This window comes from Orcinus orca, chromosome 17, assembly GCF_937001465.1.
Source record: "Orcinus orca chromosome 17, mOrcOrc1.1, whole genome shotgun sequence".
Lineage (NCBI taxonomy): Eukaryota > Metazoa > Chordata > Mammalia > Artiodactyla > Delphinidae > Orcinus > Orcinus orca.
In genome coordinates this window covers 32,407,827-32,425,389 of record NC_064575.1, presented here as the reverse complement: position 1 = coordinate 32,425,389, position 17,563 = coordinate 32,407,827, and the positions used below count along the sequence as shown (strand labels likewise).

General features: G+C 47.6%; 1 protein-coding gene across 5 annotated transcripts in view; it reads left to right on the top strand.

Annotated features, from left to right (window-relative positions):
* The window catches only part of LOC117199119 (uncharacterized), a 37,283-nt gene that overhangs the window by 16,163 nt on the left and 3,557 nt on the right, over positions 1-17,563 (top strand). For 3 of the 5 annotated variants that reach the window (XM_049700399.1, XM_049700398.1, XM_049700396.1), the window contains 5 exons: positions 7,329-7,616; positions 10,084-10,210; positions 11,703-11,819; positions 12,666-12,956; positions 15,663-17,051. In XM_049700399.1, the coding sequence (XP_049556356.1) occupies positions 7,371-7,616; positions 10,084-10,210; positions 11,703-11,819; positions 12,666-12,956; positions 15,663-15,928 (1,047 nt within the window). In that variant the 5' untranslated portion in view covers positions 7,329-7,370 and the 3' untranslated portion in view covers positions 15,929-17,051. The remainder of the gene's footprint in view (positions 1-7,328; positions 7,617-10,083; positions 10,211-11,702; positions 11,820-12,665; positions 12,957-15,662; positions 17,052-17,563) is intronic. The other 2 variants (XM_049700400.1, XM_049700401.1) reach the window with 2 other exon arrangements.

Below are 17,563 nucleotides of genomic sequence, written 5' to 3'. Positions count from 1 at the left end.
AGGATGGTGTTGGCTGTGGGTTTGTCATATATGGCCTTTATTATGTTGAGGAAAGTTCCCTCTATGCCTACTTTCTGCAAGGTTTTTGTCATAAATGGGTGTTGAATTTTGTCAAAACTTTCTCTGCATCTATTGAGATAATCATATGGTTTTTCTCCTTCAATTTGTTAATATGGTTTATCACATTGATTGATTTGTGTATATTGAAGAATCCTTGCATTCCTGGAATAAACCCCACTTGATCATGGTGTATGATCCTTTAAATGTGCTGTTGGATTCTGTTTGCTAGTATTTTGTTGAGGTTTTTTGCATCTGTGTTCAACAGTGATATTGGCCTGTAGTTTTCTTTCTTTGTGACATCCTTGTCTGGTTTTGGTATCAAGTTGATGGTGGCCTCGTAGAATGAATTTGGGAGTGTTCCTCCCTCTGCTATATTTTGGAAGAGTTTGAGAAGGATAGGTGTTAGCTCTTCTCTAAATGTTTGATAGAATCCGCCTCTGAAGCCACCTGGTCCTGGGCTTTTGTTTGTTGGAAGATTTTAAATCACAGTTTCAATTTCAGTGCTTGTGATTGGTCTGTTCATATTTTCTATTTCTTCCTAATTCAGTCTTGGCAGGTTGTGCGTTTCCTAGAATTTGCCCATTTCTTCTAGGTTGTCCATTTTATTGGCATAGAGCTGCTTGTAGTAATCTCTCATGATCTTTTGTATTTCTGCAGTGTCTGTTGTTACTTCTCCTTTTTCATTTCTAATTCTATTGATTTGAGTCTTCTCCCTTTTTTTCTTCGTGAGTCTGGCTAATAGTTTATAAATTTTGTTTATGTTCTCAAAGAACCAGCTTTTAGTTTTATTGATCTTTGCTCTCGTTTCCTTCATTTCTTTTTCATTTACTTCTGATCTGATCTTTAGGATTTCTTTCCTTCTGCTAATTTTGGGTTTTTTTTTGTTGTTGTGCTTCTTCTTTCTCTAATTGCTTTAGTTGCAGGTTTAGGTTGTTTATTCGAGATGTTTCCTGTTTCTTAAGGTAGGATTGTATTGCTATAAACTTCCCTCTTAAAACTGCATCCCATAGGTTTTTGGTCGTCGTGTCTCCATTGTAATTTTTTTGTAGGTATTTTTTTATTTCCTCTTTGATTTCTTCAGTGATCACTTCGTTATTAAATAGTGTATTGTTTAGCCTCCATGTGTTTGTATTTTTTACAGATCGTTTCCTGTAATTTATGTCTAGTCTCCTAGCATTGTGGTCGGAAAAGATAGCTGATACAATTTCAATTTTCTTAAATTTACCAAGGCTTGATTTGTGACCCAAGATATGATCTATCCTGGAGAATGTTCCATGAGCACTTGAGAAAAAGGTGTATTCTGTTGTTTTTGGATGGAGTGTCCTATAAATATCAATTAAGTCCATCTTATTTAATGTATCATTTAAAGCTTGTGTTTCCTTATTTATTTTCATTTTGGATGATCTGTTCATTGGTGAAAGTGGGGTGTTAAAGTCCCCTACTATGAATGTGTTACTGTCGATTTCCCCTTTTATGGCTGTTAGTATTTGCCTTATGTATTGAGGTGCTCCTATGTTGGGTGCATAAATATTTACAATTGTTATATCTTCGTCTTGATTCGATCCCTTGATCATTATGTAGTGTCCTTCTTTGTCTCTTCTAATAGTCTTTATTTTAACGTCTATTTTGTCTGATATGAGAAGTGCTACTCCAGCTTTCTTTTGGTTTCCATTTGCATGGAATAACTTTTTCCATCCCCTTACTTTTAGTCTGTATGTGTCTCTAGGTCTGAAGTGGGTCTATTGTAGACAGCATATATATGGGTCTTGTTTTCGTATCCATTCAGCCAATCTGTGTCTTTTGGGGGGAGCATTTAGTCCATTTACATTTAAGGTAATCATCGATATGTATGTTCCTATTCCCAGTTTCTTAATTTTTTTAGGTTCGTTATTGTAGGTCTTTTCCATCTCTTGTGTTTCTTGCCTAGAGAAGTTCCTTTAGCATTTGTTGTAAAGCTGGTTTGGTGGTGCTGAACTCTCTCAGCTTTTGCTTGTCTGTAAAGGTTTTAATTTCTCCACCAAATCTGAATGAGATCCTTGCTGGGTAGAGTAATCCTTGTTGCAGGTTTTTCTCCTTCATCACTTTAAATATGTCCTGCCAGTCCCTTCTGGCTTGCAGAGTTTCTGCTGAAAGATCAGCTGTTAACCTTATGGGGATTCCCTTGTGTGTCATTTGTTGTTTTTCCCTTACTGCTTTTAATATGTTTTCTTTGTATTTAATTTTTGACAGTTTGATTAATATGTGTCTTGGCATATTTCTCCTTGGATTTATCCTGTATGGGACTCTCTGTGCTTCCTGGAGTTGATTAACTATTTCCTTTCCCATATTAGGGAAGTTTTCAACTATAATCTCTTCAAATATTTTCTCATTCCCTTTCTTTTTCTCTTCTTCTTCTGGAACCCCTATCATTCGAATGTTGGTGCGTTTAATGTTGTCCCAGAGGTCTCTGAGAGTGTCCTCAGTTCTTTTCATTCTTTTTTCTTTATTCTTCTCTGCAGTAGTTATTTCCACTATTTTATCTTCCAGGTCACTTATTCGTTCTTCTGCCTGTTATTCTGCTATTGATCCCATCTAGAGTATTTTTCATTTCATTTATGGTGTTGTTCATCATTGTTTGTTTCATCTTTAGTTCTTCTAGGTCCTTGTTAAATGTTTCTTGCATTTAGTTTATTCTATTTACAAGATTTTGGATCATCTTTACTATCATTATTCTGAATTCTTTTTCAGTAACACTGCCTATTTCCTCTTCATTTGTTAGGTCTGGTGTGTTTTTATCTTGCTCCTTCATCTGATGTGTATTTTTCTGTCTTCTCATTTTGCTTATCTTACTGTGTTTGGGGTCTCCTTTTTGCAGGCTGCCGGTTCATAGTTCCCGTTGTTTTTGGTGTCTGTCCCCAGTGGCTAAAGTTGTTTCAGAGGGTTGTGTAGACTTCCTGGTGGAGGGGACTAGTGCCTGTGTTCTGGTGGATGAGGCTGGATCTTGTCTTTCTGGTAGGCAGGTCCACGTCTGGTGGTGTGTTTTGGGGTGTCTGTGGAGTTATTATGATTTTAGGGCAGTCTCTCTCCTAAAATGAGTGGGTTTGTGTTTCTGTCTTGCTTGTTGTTTGGCATAGCGTGTCCAGCACTCTAGCTTGCTGGTCATTGAGTGAAGCTGGGTACTGGTGTTGAGATGGAGATCTCTGGGAGATTTTCGCCATTTGATATTATGTGGACCTGGGAGGTCTCTTGTGGACCAGTGTCCTGAAGTTGGCCCTCCCACCTCAGAGGCACAGAACTGACTCTTGGCTGCAGCACCAAGAGCCTTTCATCCACACGTCCAGGTACGTGGGGACTTTCTTGTCTTTTGGAAGGTCTGAGGTCTTCTGCCAGCGTTCAGTAGGTGTTCTGTAGGAGTTGTTCCACGTGTAGATGTATTTCTGGTGTATCTCCGGGCTGCGGCCGCAGGTGCCCGGTTCCGGGCTGCTCCCGGCTCCCGGCAGCGGGGAATGGCGAAGGAACCAGGAGGGCTTTCGGCCAGTCTGGTAATGGGGCGGCCGCGCCAGAACGGCCCCTGGCCCTCACTCGCCGCTCCAGTGCAGCCGCCACCCGGGGCCGCGCCCCACACCCTCGGGCTCCGCCAGTAGCTGCTGGACATGCCGCCGACCCGCCCCGCTCAGCGGAGCTGCGCTCAGGCGGCAGCCCTCGCGCTCCAACTAGCTCCCCAGAAGTATTGCTTGGTGTGCATTTCCAGGCTCTGCCTGCTTTCTCATCTCTTGGTGGCAGGTGGAGGAAGAGGAGAAAAAGTTAAACTTTTCTTATAAACTGGCAGAATAAGCTTATAATATCCTCTCACTATCTCTGCATAGGTTCTAGTCTCTGCAGCACCACATAAGCTTTGCCCAAAGTAATGAACAGTTGAAAGTCAAATGTAATACTTCACCAAACAACTTAAAAATACTTGCACACTGGAAAGGATTAAGTTGCAGAGAACACAAATGGACCCAGAGCAACTTTTGCCAAAAGAGAATATTGTGCTAAATGTACAGCCATAGCTCTTTTCCATATGAAGAAACAGTCAGAAGGATAAAAGAACTTGGTCAAAATCACACACGTAAGTAGGACAGAATCTGGTCTGACTGTCATAAGGGTTGTGCTCTTTAACACCCAGGCTAGCTTTTCTGAAATCTGATTCATGCATAGAATAACTAAACACCTCTGTTTGCCTTGAATGTTCCCTGTTTATACATAGGGCTGCTGCAGTTTCTCATATCGCCCACTTTGATTCCCAAAAGCAACTGAGAATACACAATAATTTGGTCACTCTATCCATGGACCACTATGGTGGGACTGCCCAGGAAGCTTATTAAAAGTGCAGCTTCCTGAGCCCTACTCCACATCTAGATAAGTTTTCTTAGGGTTGGCCCAAGAATCCAGGTACAAGTCTTTTTAAGTGCTTTTGTGGAACCCCACAGGTGAGTCTCTCACTCTTGTAAGTTAATAAACCATTTATTCTGCCTCCGCCAGATGCCCAGCCAGGTCCTATTAAGGTAGAAGTCCCCCCACCACATCAGAGGGATGCTCCCAGCCAAGTAATCTCTGGAGCCTTGGAGCATCTGAATGGTCTCATGCTGGCCCACCTGCCATGACAAAGCTCCTCCAGAGCATTCCCCTTCACAGTTTACATTCTACCACTCCCAAAGGCAGTCTGCTCCAATGGGGCCTGACTTCGCGTGTCCTAACGTGCACCCGCTGATTCAAGCAGTTTAGGAATAGAAGGTGCTGTGGTTTTCAACCAGGGTGGTCCAACCTCTAAAATGGTAGTTGAAGCAGTCTCTACCTCCTGGGCACATCGCCTTTGCAACACTGCCATTAAACGAATGTCCCATCTTTGCTTTTTCAAGGTCAGCAACAAGGAGTCCCCTCCTAAAGAAGGTTGTCTCTCATTGCCACACTATCAAAGGCTGCCCCAAATGTTCCTTCCTGTGGGCCTGATCAGGCTAAGGGCAGAGTTGTCTCTTTCCTTCTCTGAGTTGGACCAAATCATCTTAGTAACACCTCTTCACAGTGTTGACCATGTTTTTCACAGGGGCTGCTGCTGAGCCTTTATCTCATCCTTTCATGGTGGAGAGAGAGAGAAATCTAATGATTTTTACTTCTAGGGGTGAGGGGACTGTAATGATTATGTTGTCATTTTGTATTATGTCCTTTTGTCATGAATTTGTTTTCAATTTCATGTTAAAATGGGCCCACCATTTCCACTTTGTGAGGTCATTCAGCACCCTCATTTTGCACCTTTAACATCTCTCTTAGTATCACTTGGAAATGTTTGAAATGGCATGAGCTTGTCCTCACATTCCTATCAGCTGTAAATCTGGAGCCCCGACATGAACCTAACCATTGAACAGAACACCTCTCCACTACCTGTGTAACACTGGGTAGGCCCCTTAACCTCTTGGTATTTTTAAGTCCTCAGTTGTAAAAATGTGAGGGTGCTATGAATTTATATTTGGGAAAGGACATGGTCGAGAAGAGTGTGTCTTTTCTTTTATTCTTTTAAACTGGAATCTCTTCCCTCTCTTCCCCATGGGTCCAAATCTCACTTGTCCTTCAGGCCCACTGCCAAGGAGCCTTCCCTGATTCCCCAGGCCACACAAATCTCTGCCTCTTAGGGTCAGTGGCATACAACCTAGCTATCTCTTACGTTAATCTTGCCTCTCAAGCCAAACTCAGAATGTGGGACTCTCTTACCCTCCTGGCACCCCTGGGGTTGTGCCAGCCCCACTGCCGCACGACACCTAGTGTGTCTACTAGACGAGAGCATGGGTGGGTAGGCCCAGATGTGAGGGGCCAGTTAGAGTACATCTCCCTCCACCCTGCTCTCCTCCACAAAAGTGCACCTCCTCCTGAAGCCTGCCCCTCAAGTCACAGTTTCCTCATATGAACTCACTGGGTAGTGATGCCGTCACAGGCCTTTTTACAGTTTCCATGGCAAGGTAACTATGCAAACGTGCTTCCCTCAGAGAAACTTCCCTACCTTGGTGGGTACTTCTTTCCTTGGAGAAAGTTCTCCACCAGATACCAATCTCTTTTTTTGTCTGAGAGAGAATATCTGACCACATCTTCTATATTTACTCTAACCTGTCCTCTATTCCCTGGGAGGGCAGGGAAGCAGGTACACTGAGACCGGGCATGTGTACAAGAGGCATGGTGTACACACAAACTCCCTTGGCTGCCACATGTTCCTGTGGCACATACACCTGAACACTTTCCCAGCTCTAAGTAATACCAGTGACCTGGGACACTTTCAGTGACCCACAGTGCTCACTGTTGAGGAGAAGTGAAAGGTCATCCCTGGACAAGTGTGCAGGACGGTTCTGAGCTTTATAAATGTAGCCTTCCCCTTTGGGCTACAGGATGCTTCCATTCAGACCCTTTCCTGATTGGCCTCTTAGAAAAAGACAAGTGCATTTTTGTTGGCAAATGGTAAATGGAGCAGTTTGAGGAAGGGGGCCACTCTTGAACCTCACCTTCAAACGCAGGCACCTCTGTGCTGTCATGTAGATGTCTATATCGGTGCCCTCAGAAACATCCCATAAAGAGATGCAGAGTACTAGGGGAGAGGGTGATGCCATATTGATGGGAAGACCAAAAGAACGAAGGGGGGTTGATGAAGTGCTAATGAGATTGGAGGGCTGAAGAGATTGTGTCCCAGGAGGCTGGGTTGATGTGAGCCGAGACTTGGTACCCAGAACCCGGTTCTGAGTCTCCTGATCACTCTGCCTCAGGATTTTGCCTTGTTCTAATCGACGTAAAAGTATGAGAGGCCTAGAGTTCAGTGTGTTTGAAACAGGCAGTATAAATGGGACCCAAAAAGGGTTGCCAAGGTGGCCGGGGTTCTTAAGCAATTTATATTTGATTATTCTTTTCCAAAACTTGAAAGACATTTCCATGAAAGCCTCAGAAGTGACAGACTGCAAGAAATGTTTTCTCTGTGGTGGAAGGGAGAGATGGAGAGGATCATGATTGCAATTACTTTTGGGTTCTACTGTTTTCCCTGGAAATGGTGAAGAGACTTCCTCATGTGCTGCAGCCCTAGGCTCTCGGGATTGCTTTCTCACCCAGTGTCCCTTCTCTAGGGAATCATAGAGGTGATGGGCCAAGGCTGTGTTTTGGATGTCAAGTAGCTTAAATGTTTTCAGCCAGAAACTGGGAGAGACATGAGAGAGGGAAATTCTGGCAGGAGACTGTGCACAGCAGAAGTGACTGATCAGTTCTGATTTTCTTTGCAGCAGCAGTGGCTCCCGTTTCTCGTCCTACACCTGGTCACTACCATGTCGTCTACCGAGGGTGTGCATAAACACTCTTGGGCCGGCATGGGTAGACATACTGCTTGGTTGATGGCTACCGGGCCTACGGAGATGTTCCTTTGGCCACGCCAGCAAAGGTGGAAACAGAGAAGCCAGTCCCCAGACGTGCTCCCAAGAGAAAGCGCTGTCCAGAAAGGTCGGACAAAGACCTGTGTTGCCCCAGACCCAAAATCCGGCGATTGCAGCATTCAAGCAGCTCAGAAATACAAGGTGCTTTGATTGTCAAGCAGGGTGGCCCAACCTCTGGGCACATGCCCTCTGCAACAGCCCCAGTAAACAAATGTCCCATCTCTACTTTTTCAAGGTCGGCAACAGGGAGTCCCCTCCTAAAGTAAGTTCTCTCTCATTGCCACATTATCAAAGGCTGCCCCAAATGTAGTTCCTTCCTGTGGGTCTGATCAGGCTAACGGCAGAGTTGTCTCTTACCTTGTCTGAGTCGCACCAAGTCGTCTTAGTAACACCTCTTCACCCTGTTGACCATGTTTTTCACGGGGGCTGCTGCTGAGCCTTTATCTCATCCTTTCATGGTGGAGAGATAGAGGATTCTAATGATTTTTACTTCTAGGGGAGAGGGGAGTGTAATGATGATGTTGTCGTTTTGTATTATGTCCTTTAGTCATGAATTTATTTTCGATTTCATGTTAAAATGGTCCCACAATTCCCACTTTGTGAGACCATTCAGCACCCTCATTTTGCACCTTAGACATCTCTCTCAGTATCACGTGGAAATGTTTGAAATGGCATGAGGTTGTTCTCACATTCCTGTCAGCTGTAAATTCAGAGCCCCAACATGAACCTAACCATTGAGCAGAACACCTCTGCACTTCCTGTGTAACACTGGGTAGGCCACTTAACCTCCTGTTTTTTTTTCAGTCCTCAATTGTAAAAATGTGAGGGTGCTATGAATTATATTTGGGGCAGGACAAGGTCGAGAAGAATGTGTTTTTGCTTTTATTCTTCTAAACTGGAATGTCTTTCCTCTCTTCCCCATGGGTCAAAATCTTACTTGTCCTTCAGGCCCACTGGCAAGGAGCTTTCCCTGATTCCCCAGTCCACACAAATCTCTGCCTCTTAGCGTCAGTGCCATACAACCTAGCTGTCTCTTATATTAATCTTGCCTCTGAAGCCAATTTCAGAATGTGGGTCTCTCTTGCCCACCCTGGGGCCCCAGTGGCTGTGCCAGACCACCGGCACCCCGCATCTGGGGTGTCTACTAGATTAGGGCATGGGGGAGAATGCCCAGGTGTGAGGGGCGAGGCAGAGTACCTCTGCCTCCACCCTGCTCTCCTCCACAAAATTGCCCCTCCTCCTGAAGCCTGCCCTGCAAGTCACAGGTTCCTCATATGACCTCACTGGGTAGTGATGCCCTCACAAGCCTTATCACAGTTTCCATGGCAGGGTAACTGTGGAAAGGGGTGCCCTCAGAGAATCTTCCCTACCAGTTCTCCACCAGATACCAATCTCTTTGGTTGTGTGAGAGAGAATGTCTGAATGGATAGTCGTTATGTACTCTAACCTCTGCTCTGTTCCCTGGGTAGACAGTGCAGCAGGTACACTCAGACCGGGCATCTCTACAGGAGGTAAGGTGTACACACAACCTCACCTGGCTGGCACATATTCCTGTGGTGCTAGCCAACTACGTACCCCTGAGCATTTTCCCAGCACTAAGTAATACCAGTGACCTGGGACACCTTCACTGACCCACAGTGTTCACTGCTGAGGAGAAGTGAAATGTCATCCCTGGGCAAGTGTGCAGGATGGTTCTGAGTTTTATAAATGTAGCCTTCTCCTTTGGGCTAAAGGATGCTTCCATTCAGACCCTTTCCTGATTGGCCTCTTAGCAAAAGACAAGTGCATTTTTGTTGGCAAATGGTAAAAGGAGCAGTTTGAGGAAGAGGGCCACCTTGAACCGCACCTGCCAATGCAGGCACATCTGTGCTGTCATGTAGGCATCTCTATCGGTCCCCTCAGACACATCCCATACTGAGTTGCTGAGTACTAGGGGAGAGGGTGTTGCCATATTGATGGGAAGACCAAAAGAACGAAGGGGGGTTGATGCAGTACTAATGAGACTGGAGGGCTGAGGAGATGCTGTCCCAGGAGGCTGGGTTGATGTGAGCCTAGACTTGGGACCCAGAACCCGGTTCTAAGTCTCCTGATCACTCTGCCTCAGGATTTGGCCTTGTTCTAATCAACATAAAAGTATCAGAGGGCTAGAGTTCAGTGTGGTTGAAACAGGCAGTATAAATTGAGCCCAAGAGGGGTTTCCAAGGTGGGCGGGGTTCTTAACCAATTTATATTAGATTATTTTTTTCCAAATCTTGAAAGACATTTCCATGAAAGCCTCAGAAGTGACAGACTGCAAGAAATGTCTTCTCTGTTGTGGAAGGGAGAGATGGAGAAGATCATGATTGAAATTACTTTCGGGTTCTACTGTTTTCCCTGGAAACGGTGAAGAGACTTCCTCATCTGCTGCAGCCCTAGGCTCTAGGAATTGCTTTTGCAGCCAGTGTCCCTCTTCTAGGGACTCATAGAGGTGATGGGCCAAGGCTGTGTTTTGGACGTCAAGTAGACTAAAGGTCTTCAGCCAGAAACTGGGAGAGGCATTAGAGAGGGAAATACTGGCAGGAGACTGTGCACAGCAGAAGTGACTGATCAGTTCTGATTTTCTTTGCAGCAGCAGTGGCTCCCGTTTCTCGTCCTACACCTGGTCACTACCATGTCCTCTACCGATGGCGTGGAGAAACGCAGTTGGGCTGGCATGGAGAGACATACTACCTGGTTGATGGCTTCCGGGCCTATGGGTATGTTCCTTTGGTCATGCCAGTAGTGGAAGCAGAGAAGCCAGTCCCCAGACGTGCCCCCAAAAGAAAGCGCTCTCCGGAAAGGTCAGACAGAGACCTGCGTTGCCCCAGAGCCCAAATCCGGTGATTGGAGCATTCAAACAGCTCAGGAGAACAAGGTGCTTTAATTCTCAAGCAGGGTGGCCCAACCTCTGGGCACATGCCCTCTGCAACAGCCCCAGTAAACGAATGTCCCATCTTTATGTTTTCAAGGTTGGCAACAGGGAGTCCCCTCTTAAAGAAGGTTCTCTCTCATTGCCACATTATCAAAGGCTGCCCCAAATGTGGTTCATTCCTGTTGGCCTCATCAGGCTAAGGGCAGAGTTGTCTCTTTCCTTCTCTGAGTCGTACCAAATCGTCTTAGTAACACATCTTCACACTATTGACCATGTTGTTCACGGGGGCTGCTGCTGAGCCTTCATCTCGTCCTTTCATTATGGAGAGAGAGAGGATTCTAATGATTTTTACTTCTAGGGGTGAGGGGAGTGTAATGATTATGTTGTCATTTTGTATTATGTCCTTTTGTCATGAATTTTTCAATTTCGTGTTAAAATGAGCCCACCATTCCCACTTTGTGAGGTCTTTCAGTACCCTCATTCTGCACCTTTAACATCTCTCTCAGTATCACTTGGAAATGTTTGAAATGGCATGAGGTTGTTCTCACATTCCTATCAGCTGTAAATCCGGAGCCCCGACATGAACCTAACCATTGAGCAGAACACCTCTCCACTACCTGTGTAACACTGGGTAGGCCCCTTAACTTCTTGGATTTTGTAAGTCCACAGTTGTAAAAATGTTAGGGTGCTATGAATTTATATTTGGGGCAGGATAAGGTCGAGAAGAATGTGTCTTTTCTTTTATTCTTTTAAACTGGAATCTCTTCCCTCTCTTCCCCATGGGTCCAAATCTCACTTGTCCTTCAGGCCCACTGCCAAGGAGCCTTCCCTGACTCCCCAGTCCACACAAATCTCTGCCTCTTAGGGTCAGTGGCATACAACCTAGCTGTCTCTTACGTTAATCTTGCCTCTCAAGCCAAACTCAGAATATGGGTCTCTCTTGCCCTCCTGTGGCCCCTGGTGCTGTGCCAGCCCACCGGCATGCCCCATCTGGGGTGTCTACTACACTAGGGCATGGGTGAGGAGGCCCAGGGGTGAGGGGCGAAGCAGAGTACCTCTGCCTCTACCCTGTTCTCCTCCACAAAACTGCCCCTCCTCCTCAAGCCTGCCCCTCAAGTCAAAGATTCCATATATGACCTCACTGGGTAGTGATGCCCTCACAGGAGTTCTCAGCGTTTCCATGGTAGCATAACTGTAGAAACGGGCTGCACTCAGAGAAACTTCCCTACCAGTTCTCCACCAGATACCAATCTCTTTGGATGTCTGTGTGACAATGTGTGACCGGATACTGTATATGTACTCTAACCTGTGCTCTGTTTCCTGGGTGGGCAGTGCAGCAGGTACACCCAGACCGGGCAACTCTACAGGAGGTATGATATACACACAACCTCACCTGGCTGGCACATGTTCCTGTGGGGGTTGCCAACTACGAACAGCTGAGCACTTTCCCAGATGTAAGTAATACCAGTGACCTGCGACGCCTTCAGGGACGCACAGTTCTCACTGCTGAGAAAAAGTGAAAGGTCACTCTTGAAACACACCTTCAAACCCAGGCACCACTGTGCTGTCATGTAGACGTCTATATCGGTCCCCTCAGACACATCCCTTACAGAGTTGCTGAGTACTAAGGGAGAGGGTGTTGCCATATTGATGGGAAGACCGGAAGAACGAACAGGGGGTGATGAAGCGCTAATGAGCCTGGAGGGCTGAGGAGATGGTGTCATTGGAGGCTGGGTTGATATGAGCCTAGACTTGGGACCCAGAACCCGGTTCTGAGTCTCCTGATCACTCTGCCTCAGTATTTGGCCTTGTTCTAATCTACATAAAAGAATTAGACAGCTAGAGTTCAGTGTGGTTGAAACAGGCAGTATAAATGGGGCCCAAAAAGGGTTGCCAAGGTGGGCGGGGTTCTTAACCAATTTATATTAGATTATTTTTTTCCAAAACTTGAAAGACATTTCCATGAAAGCCTCAGAAGTGACAGACTGCAAGAAATGTTTTCTCTGTTGTGGAAGGGAGAGATGGAGAGGATCATGATTGCAGTTACTTTCGGGTTCTACTGTTTTCCCTGGAAACGGTGAAGAGACTTCCTCATGTGCTGCAGCCCTAGGCTCTCGGGATTGCTTTCTCACCCAGTGTCCCTTCTCTAGGGAATCATAGAGATGATGGGCCAAGGCTGTGTTTTGGACGTCAAGTAGATTAAAGGTCTTCAGCCAGAAACTGGGAGAGGCATTAGAGAGGGAAATTCTGGCAGGAGACTGTGCACAGCAGAAGTGACTGATCAGTTCTGATTTTCTTAGCAGCAGCAGTGGCTCCCGTTTCTCGTCCTACACCTGGTCACTACCATGTCCTGTACCGTGGGTGTGGAGAAACGCAGTTGGGCTGGCATGGGGAGACATACTGCCTGGTTGGTGGCTACCGGCTCTACGGGGATGTTCCTTTGGCCACGCCAGCTAAGGTGGAAGCAGAGAAGCCAGTGCCCAGACGTGCTCTGAAGAGAAAGCACTCACCGGAATGGTCGGACGAAGACCTGTGTTGCCCCAGACCCAAAATCCGGCGATTGGAGCTTTCAAGCAGCACAGGAATACAAGGTGCTTTGATTCTCAAGCAGTGTGGCCCAACCTCTGGGCACATCGCCTCTGCAAGAGCCACAGTAAACGAATGTCCCATATTTTCTTTCTCAAGGTCGGCAGCAGGGAGTCCCCTCCTAAAGAAGTTTCTCTCACATTGCCACACTATCCAAGGCTGCCCCAGATGTGGTTCCTTCCCGTAGCCTGATCAGGCTAAGGGCAGAGTTCTCTCTTTGCTCCCCTGAGTAGCACCAAATCGTCTTAGTAACACCTCTTCACCCTGTTGACCATGTTTTTCACTGGGGCTGCTGCTGAGCCTTTATCTCATCCTTTCATGGCAGAGAGAGAGCGGATTCTAATGAATTTTACTTCCAGGGGAGAGGGGAGTGTAATAATTATGTTATCATTTTGTATTATGTCCTTTTGTCATGAATTTGTTTTCAATTTCATGTTAAAATGGGCCCACCATTCCCACTTTGTGAGGTCATTCAGCACCCTCATTTTGCACCTTTAACATCTCTCTTAGTATCACTTGGAAATGTTTGAAATGGCATGAGCTTGTCCTCACATCCCTATCAGCTATAAATCTGGAGCCCGAACACGAACCTAACCATTGAACAGAACACCTCTCCACTACCTGTGTAACACTGGGTAGGCCCCTTAACCTCTTGGTATTTTTAAGTTCTCAGCTGTAAAAATATGAAGGTGCTATGAATTTATATTTGGGGCAGGACAGGTTTGAGGAGAGTGTGTCTTTGCTTTTATTCTTCCAAACCAGAATGTCTTCCCTCTCTTCCCCATGGGTCCAAATCTCACTTGTCCTTCAGGCCCACTGGCAAGGAGCCTTCCCTGATTACCCAGTCCACACAAATCTCTGCCTCTTACGGTCAGTGCTATACAACCTAGCTGTCCTTTACGTTAATCTTGCCTCTCAAGCCAATCTCAGAATGTTTGTCTCTCTTTCCCTCCTGGGGCCCCTGGGGCTGTGCCAGCCCACCGGCACGCCCCACGTGGAGTATCTACTATACTAGGGCATGTGTGGGAAAGCCCATATGTGAGGGGCCAGGCAGAGTACCTCCTCCTCCACCCTGCTCTCCTCCACAAAACTGCCCCTCCTCCTGAAGACTGCCCCGCAAATCACAGGTTCCTTATATGACCTCACTGGGTAGTGATGACCTCACAGGTCTTCTCAGAGTTTCCATAGCAGGGTAACTATGCAAATGTGCTACCCTCAGAGAAACTTCCCTACCCTGGAGGAAACTTCTTTCCCTGGAGAAAGTTCTCCACGAGATACCAATCTCCTTGGTTGTTTGAGAGAAAATGTTTGACCAGATCTTCTCTATTTACTCTAACCTGTCCTCTGTTCCCTGGGAGGGCAGTGCAGCAGGTACACTGAGACCGGGCATCTGTACAAGAGGCATGGTGTACACACAACCTCCCCTGGCTGCCACATGTTCCTATGGGGCTTGCCACCACACACACATGAGCACTTTCCCAGCTCTAAGTAATACCATTGACCTGGGACACCTTCAGTGACCCACAGTGCTCACTGCTGAAGACAAGTGAAAGGTCATTCCTGGATTAGTGTGCAGGACGGTTATGAGCTTTATAAATATAGCCTTCCCCTTTGGGCTACAGGATGATTCCATTCAGACCCTTTCCTGATTGGCCTCTTAGCAAATGACAAGTGCATTTTTGTTGGCAAATGGTAAATGGAGCAGTTTGAGGAAGAGGGCCACTCTTGAACCACACCTTCAAACCCAGGCACCACTGTGCTATCATGTAGGCGTCTCTATCGGTCCCCTCAGACACATCCCTTACTGACTTGCTGAGTACTAGGGGAGAGGGTGGTGCCGTATTGATGGGAAGACCGGAAGAATAAAGCGGGGGTGATGAAGTGCTAATGAGACTAGAGGGCTGAGAAGATGGTGTCCCAGGAGCCTGTGTTGATGTGAGCCTAGACTTGGTACCCAGAACCTGGTTCTGAGTCTCCTGATCAGTCTGCCTCAGTATTTGGCCTTGTTCTAATCAACATAAAAGTATCAGACGGGGCTTCCCTGGTGGCGCAGTGGTTGAGAGTCCGCCTGCCGATGCAGGGGACACGGGTTCGTGCCCTGGTCCGGGAAGATCCCACATGCCGTGGAGCGGCTAGGCCCGTGAGACATGGCCGCTAAGCCTGTGCGTCCGGAGCCTGTGCTCCGCAACAGGAGAGGCCAAAACAGTGAGAGGCCCGCGTACCACAAAAAAAAAAAAAAAGCATCAGAAGGCTAGAGTTCAGTGTGTTTGAAACAGGCAGTATAAATTGGGCCCAAGAGGAGTTGCCAAGGTGGGCGGTGTTCTTAACCAATTTTATTAGATTATATTTTTCCAAAACTTGAAAGACATTTCCATGAAAGCCTCAGAAGTGACAGACTGCAAGAAATGTTTTCTCTGTTGTGGAAGGGAGAGATGGAGAGGATCATGATTGCAATTACTTTCGGGTTCTACTGTTTTCCCTGGAAACGGTGAAGAGACTTCCTCATGTGCTGCAGCCCTAGGCTCTAGGGATTGCTTTTGCAGCCAGTGTCCCTTCTCTAGGGACTCATAGAGGTGATGGGCCAAGGCTGTGTTTTGGACGTCAAGTAGATTAAAGGTCTTCAGCCAGAAACTGGGAGAGACCTGAGAGAGGGAAATTCTGGCAGGAGGCTGTGCACAGCAGAAGTGACTGATCAGTTCTGATTTTCTTAGCAGCAGCAGTGGCTCCCGTTTCTCGTCCTACACCTGGTCACTACCATGTCGTCTACCGCGGGTGTGGAGAAACGCAGTTGGGCCGGCATGGGGAGACATACTGCCTGGTTGGTGGCTTCCGGGCCTACGGGGATGTTCCTTTGGCCACGCCAGCTAAGGTGGAAGCAGAGAAGCCAGTCCCCAGACGTGCTCCGAAGAGAAAGCACTGTCCGGAAATGTCGGACGAAGACCTGGGTTGCTGCGGACCCAAAATCCGGCGATTGTAGCATGGTGCCAGGAGGCGGACCCCACAGAATCTTGCAGGTGATCCATCCTGAAGAGAAGGCAATGGTTTAAATGCCTGAGGCAGCGAATGCCTCTTCCTGCACTGACCGCCACTCCCCACCACCACTGCCCACTGCCACAGATTAGAACCTGCATCTTTTTGTCTGAGCCTTCCCCAGCCAGGAGCCTCCTTCTATACTAAATGGCCATAAGCCAGGAGCCTCAGAAACTGAGGTTTGTAATGAGAGTCTGCCCTGAACATCCCAGGGCTGAAGCTGGCCTGGAAGAAACCCTGACGTTCCTCTGCTTAATCCTCAAGGGCCCCTTTGTGAGCTGAAGAAAGAAAAGTCTAGAAAAAACGGATACCTGGGAGGGGAAGATGGCGGAAGGGTAACACGTGGAGATCACATTCCTCCCCACAGATACACCAGAAATACATCTACACGTGGAACAACTCCTACAGAACACCTACTCAACGCTGGCAGAAGACCTCAGACCTCCCAAAAGGCAAGAAACTCCCCACATACCTGGGTAGGGCAAAAGAAAAAAAGAAAAAACAGACAAAAGAATAGGGAGGGGACCTGCACCAGTGGGAGGGAGCTGTGAAGGAGGAAAGGTTTCCACACTAGGAAGCCCCTTCGCGGGCGGAGACTGGGGGTGGCGGAGGGGGAAGCTTCGGAGCCGCGGAGGAGAGCGGAGCCACAGGGGTGCGGAGGGCAAAGCGGGGAGATTCCCGCAAAGAGGATCGGTGCCGACCGGAACTCACCAGCACGAGAGGCTTGTCTGCTCACCCGCCGGGGCGGGCGGGGCTGCGAGCTGAGGCTCGGGGTTCGGTCAGAGCACAGGGAAAGGACTGGGGCTGGCGGCGTGAACACCTCCTGAAGGGGTTAGTGCACCACGGCTAGCCGGGAGGGAGACCGGGAAAATGTCTGGAGCTGCCGAAGAGGCTAGAGACTTTTTCTTCCCTCTTTGTTTCCTGCTGCGCGAGGAGAGGGAATTAAGAGCGCTGCTTAAAGGAGCTCCAGAGACGGGCGCGAGGCGCGGCTGAAAGCGTGGACCCCAGAGACGGGCATGAGACGCTAAGGCTGCTGCTGCCTCAACCAAGAAGCCTGTGTGCGAGCACAGGTCACTATCCACACCCCACTTCCGGGGAGCCTGTGCAGCCCACCACTGCCAGGTTCCCGGGATCCAGGGACAACTTCCCCGGGAGAACGCACGGTGAGCCTCAGGCTGGTGCAAAGTCACGCCGGCCTTTGCCGCCGCAGGCTTGACCCGCACTCCGTGCCCCTCCCCCGCCGCGGCCTGAGTGAGCCAGAGCCCCCGAATCAGCGGCTCCTTTAACCCCATCTTGTTTGAGTGAAAAACAGACGCCCTCCAGCGACCTACACGCAGAGGCGGGGCCAAATCCAAAGCTGAGCCCCTGGGAGCTGTGAGAACAAAGAAGAAAAAGGGAAATCTCTCCCAGCAGCCTCAGAAGCAGCGGATTAAAGCTCCACAATCAACTTGATGTACCCTGCATCTGTGGAATACATGAATAGACAGTGAATCATCCCAAATTGAGGAGGTGGACTTTGAGAGCAAGATTTATGATTTTTTTCCCCTTTACCTCTTTTTGTGAGTGTGTATGTGTATGATTC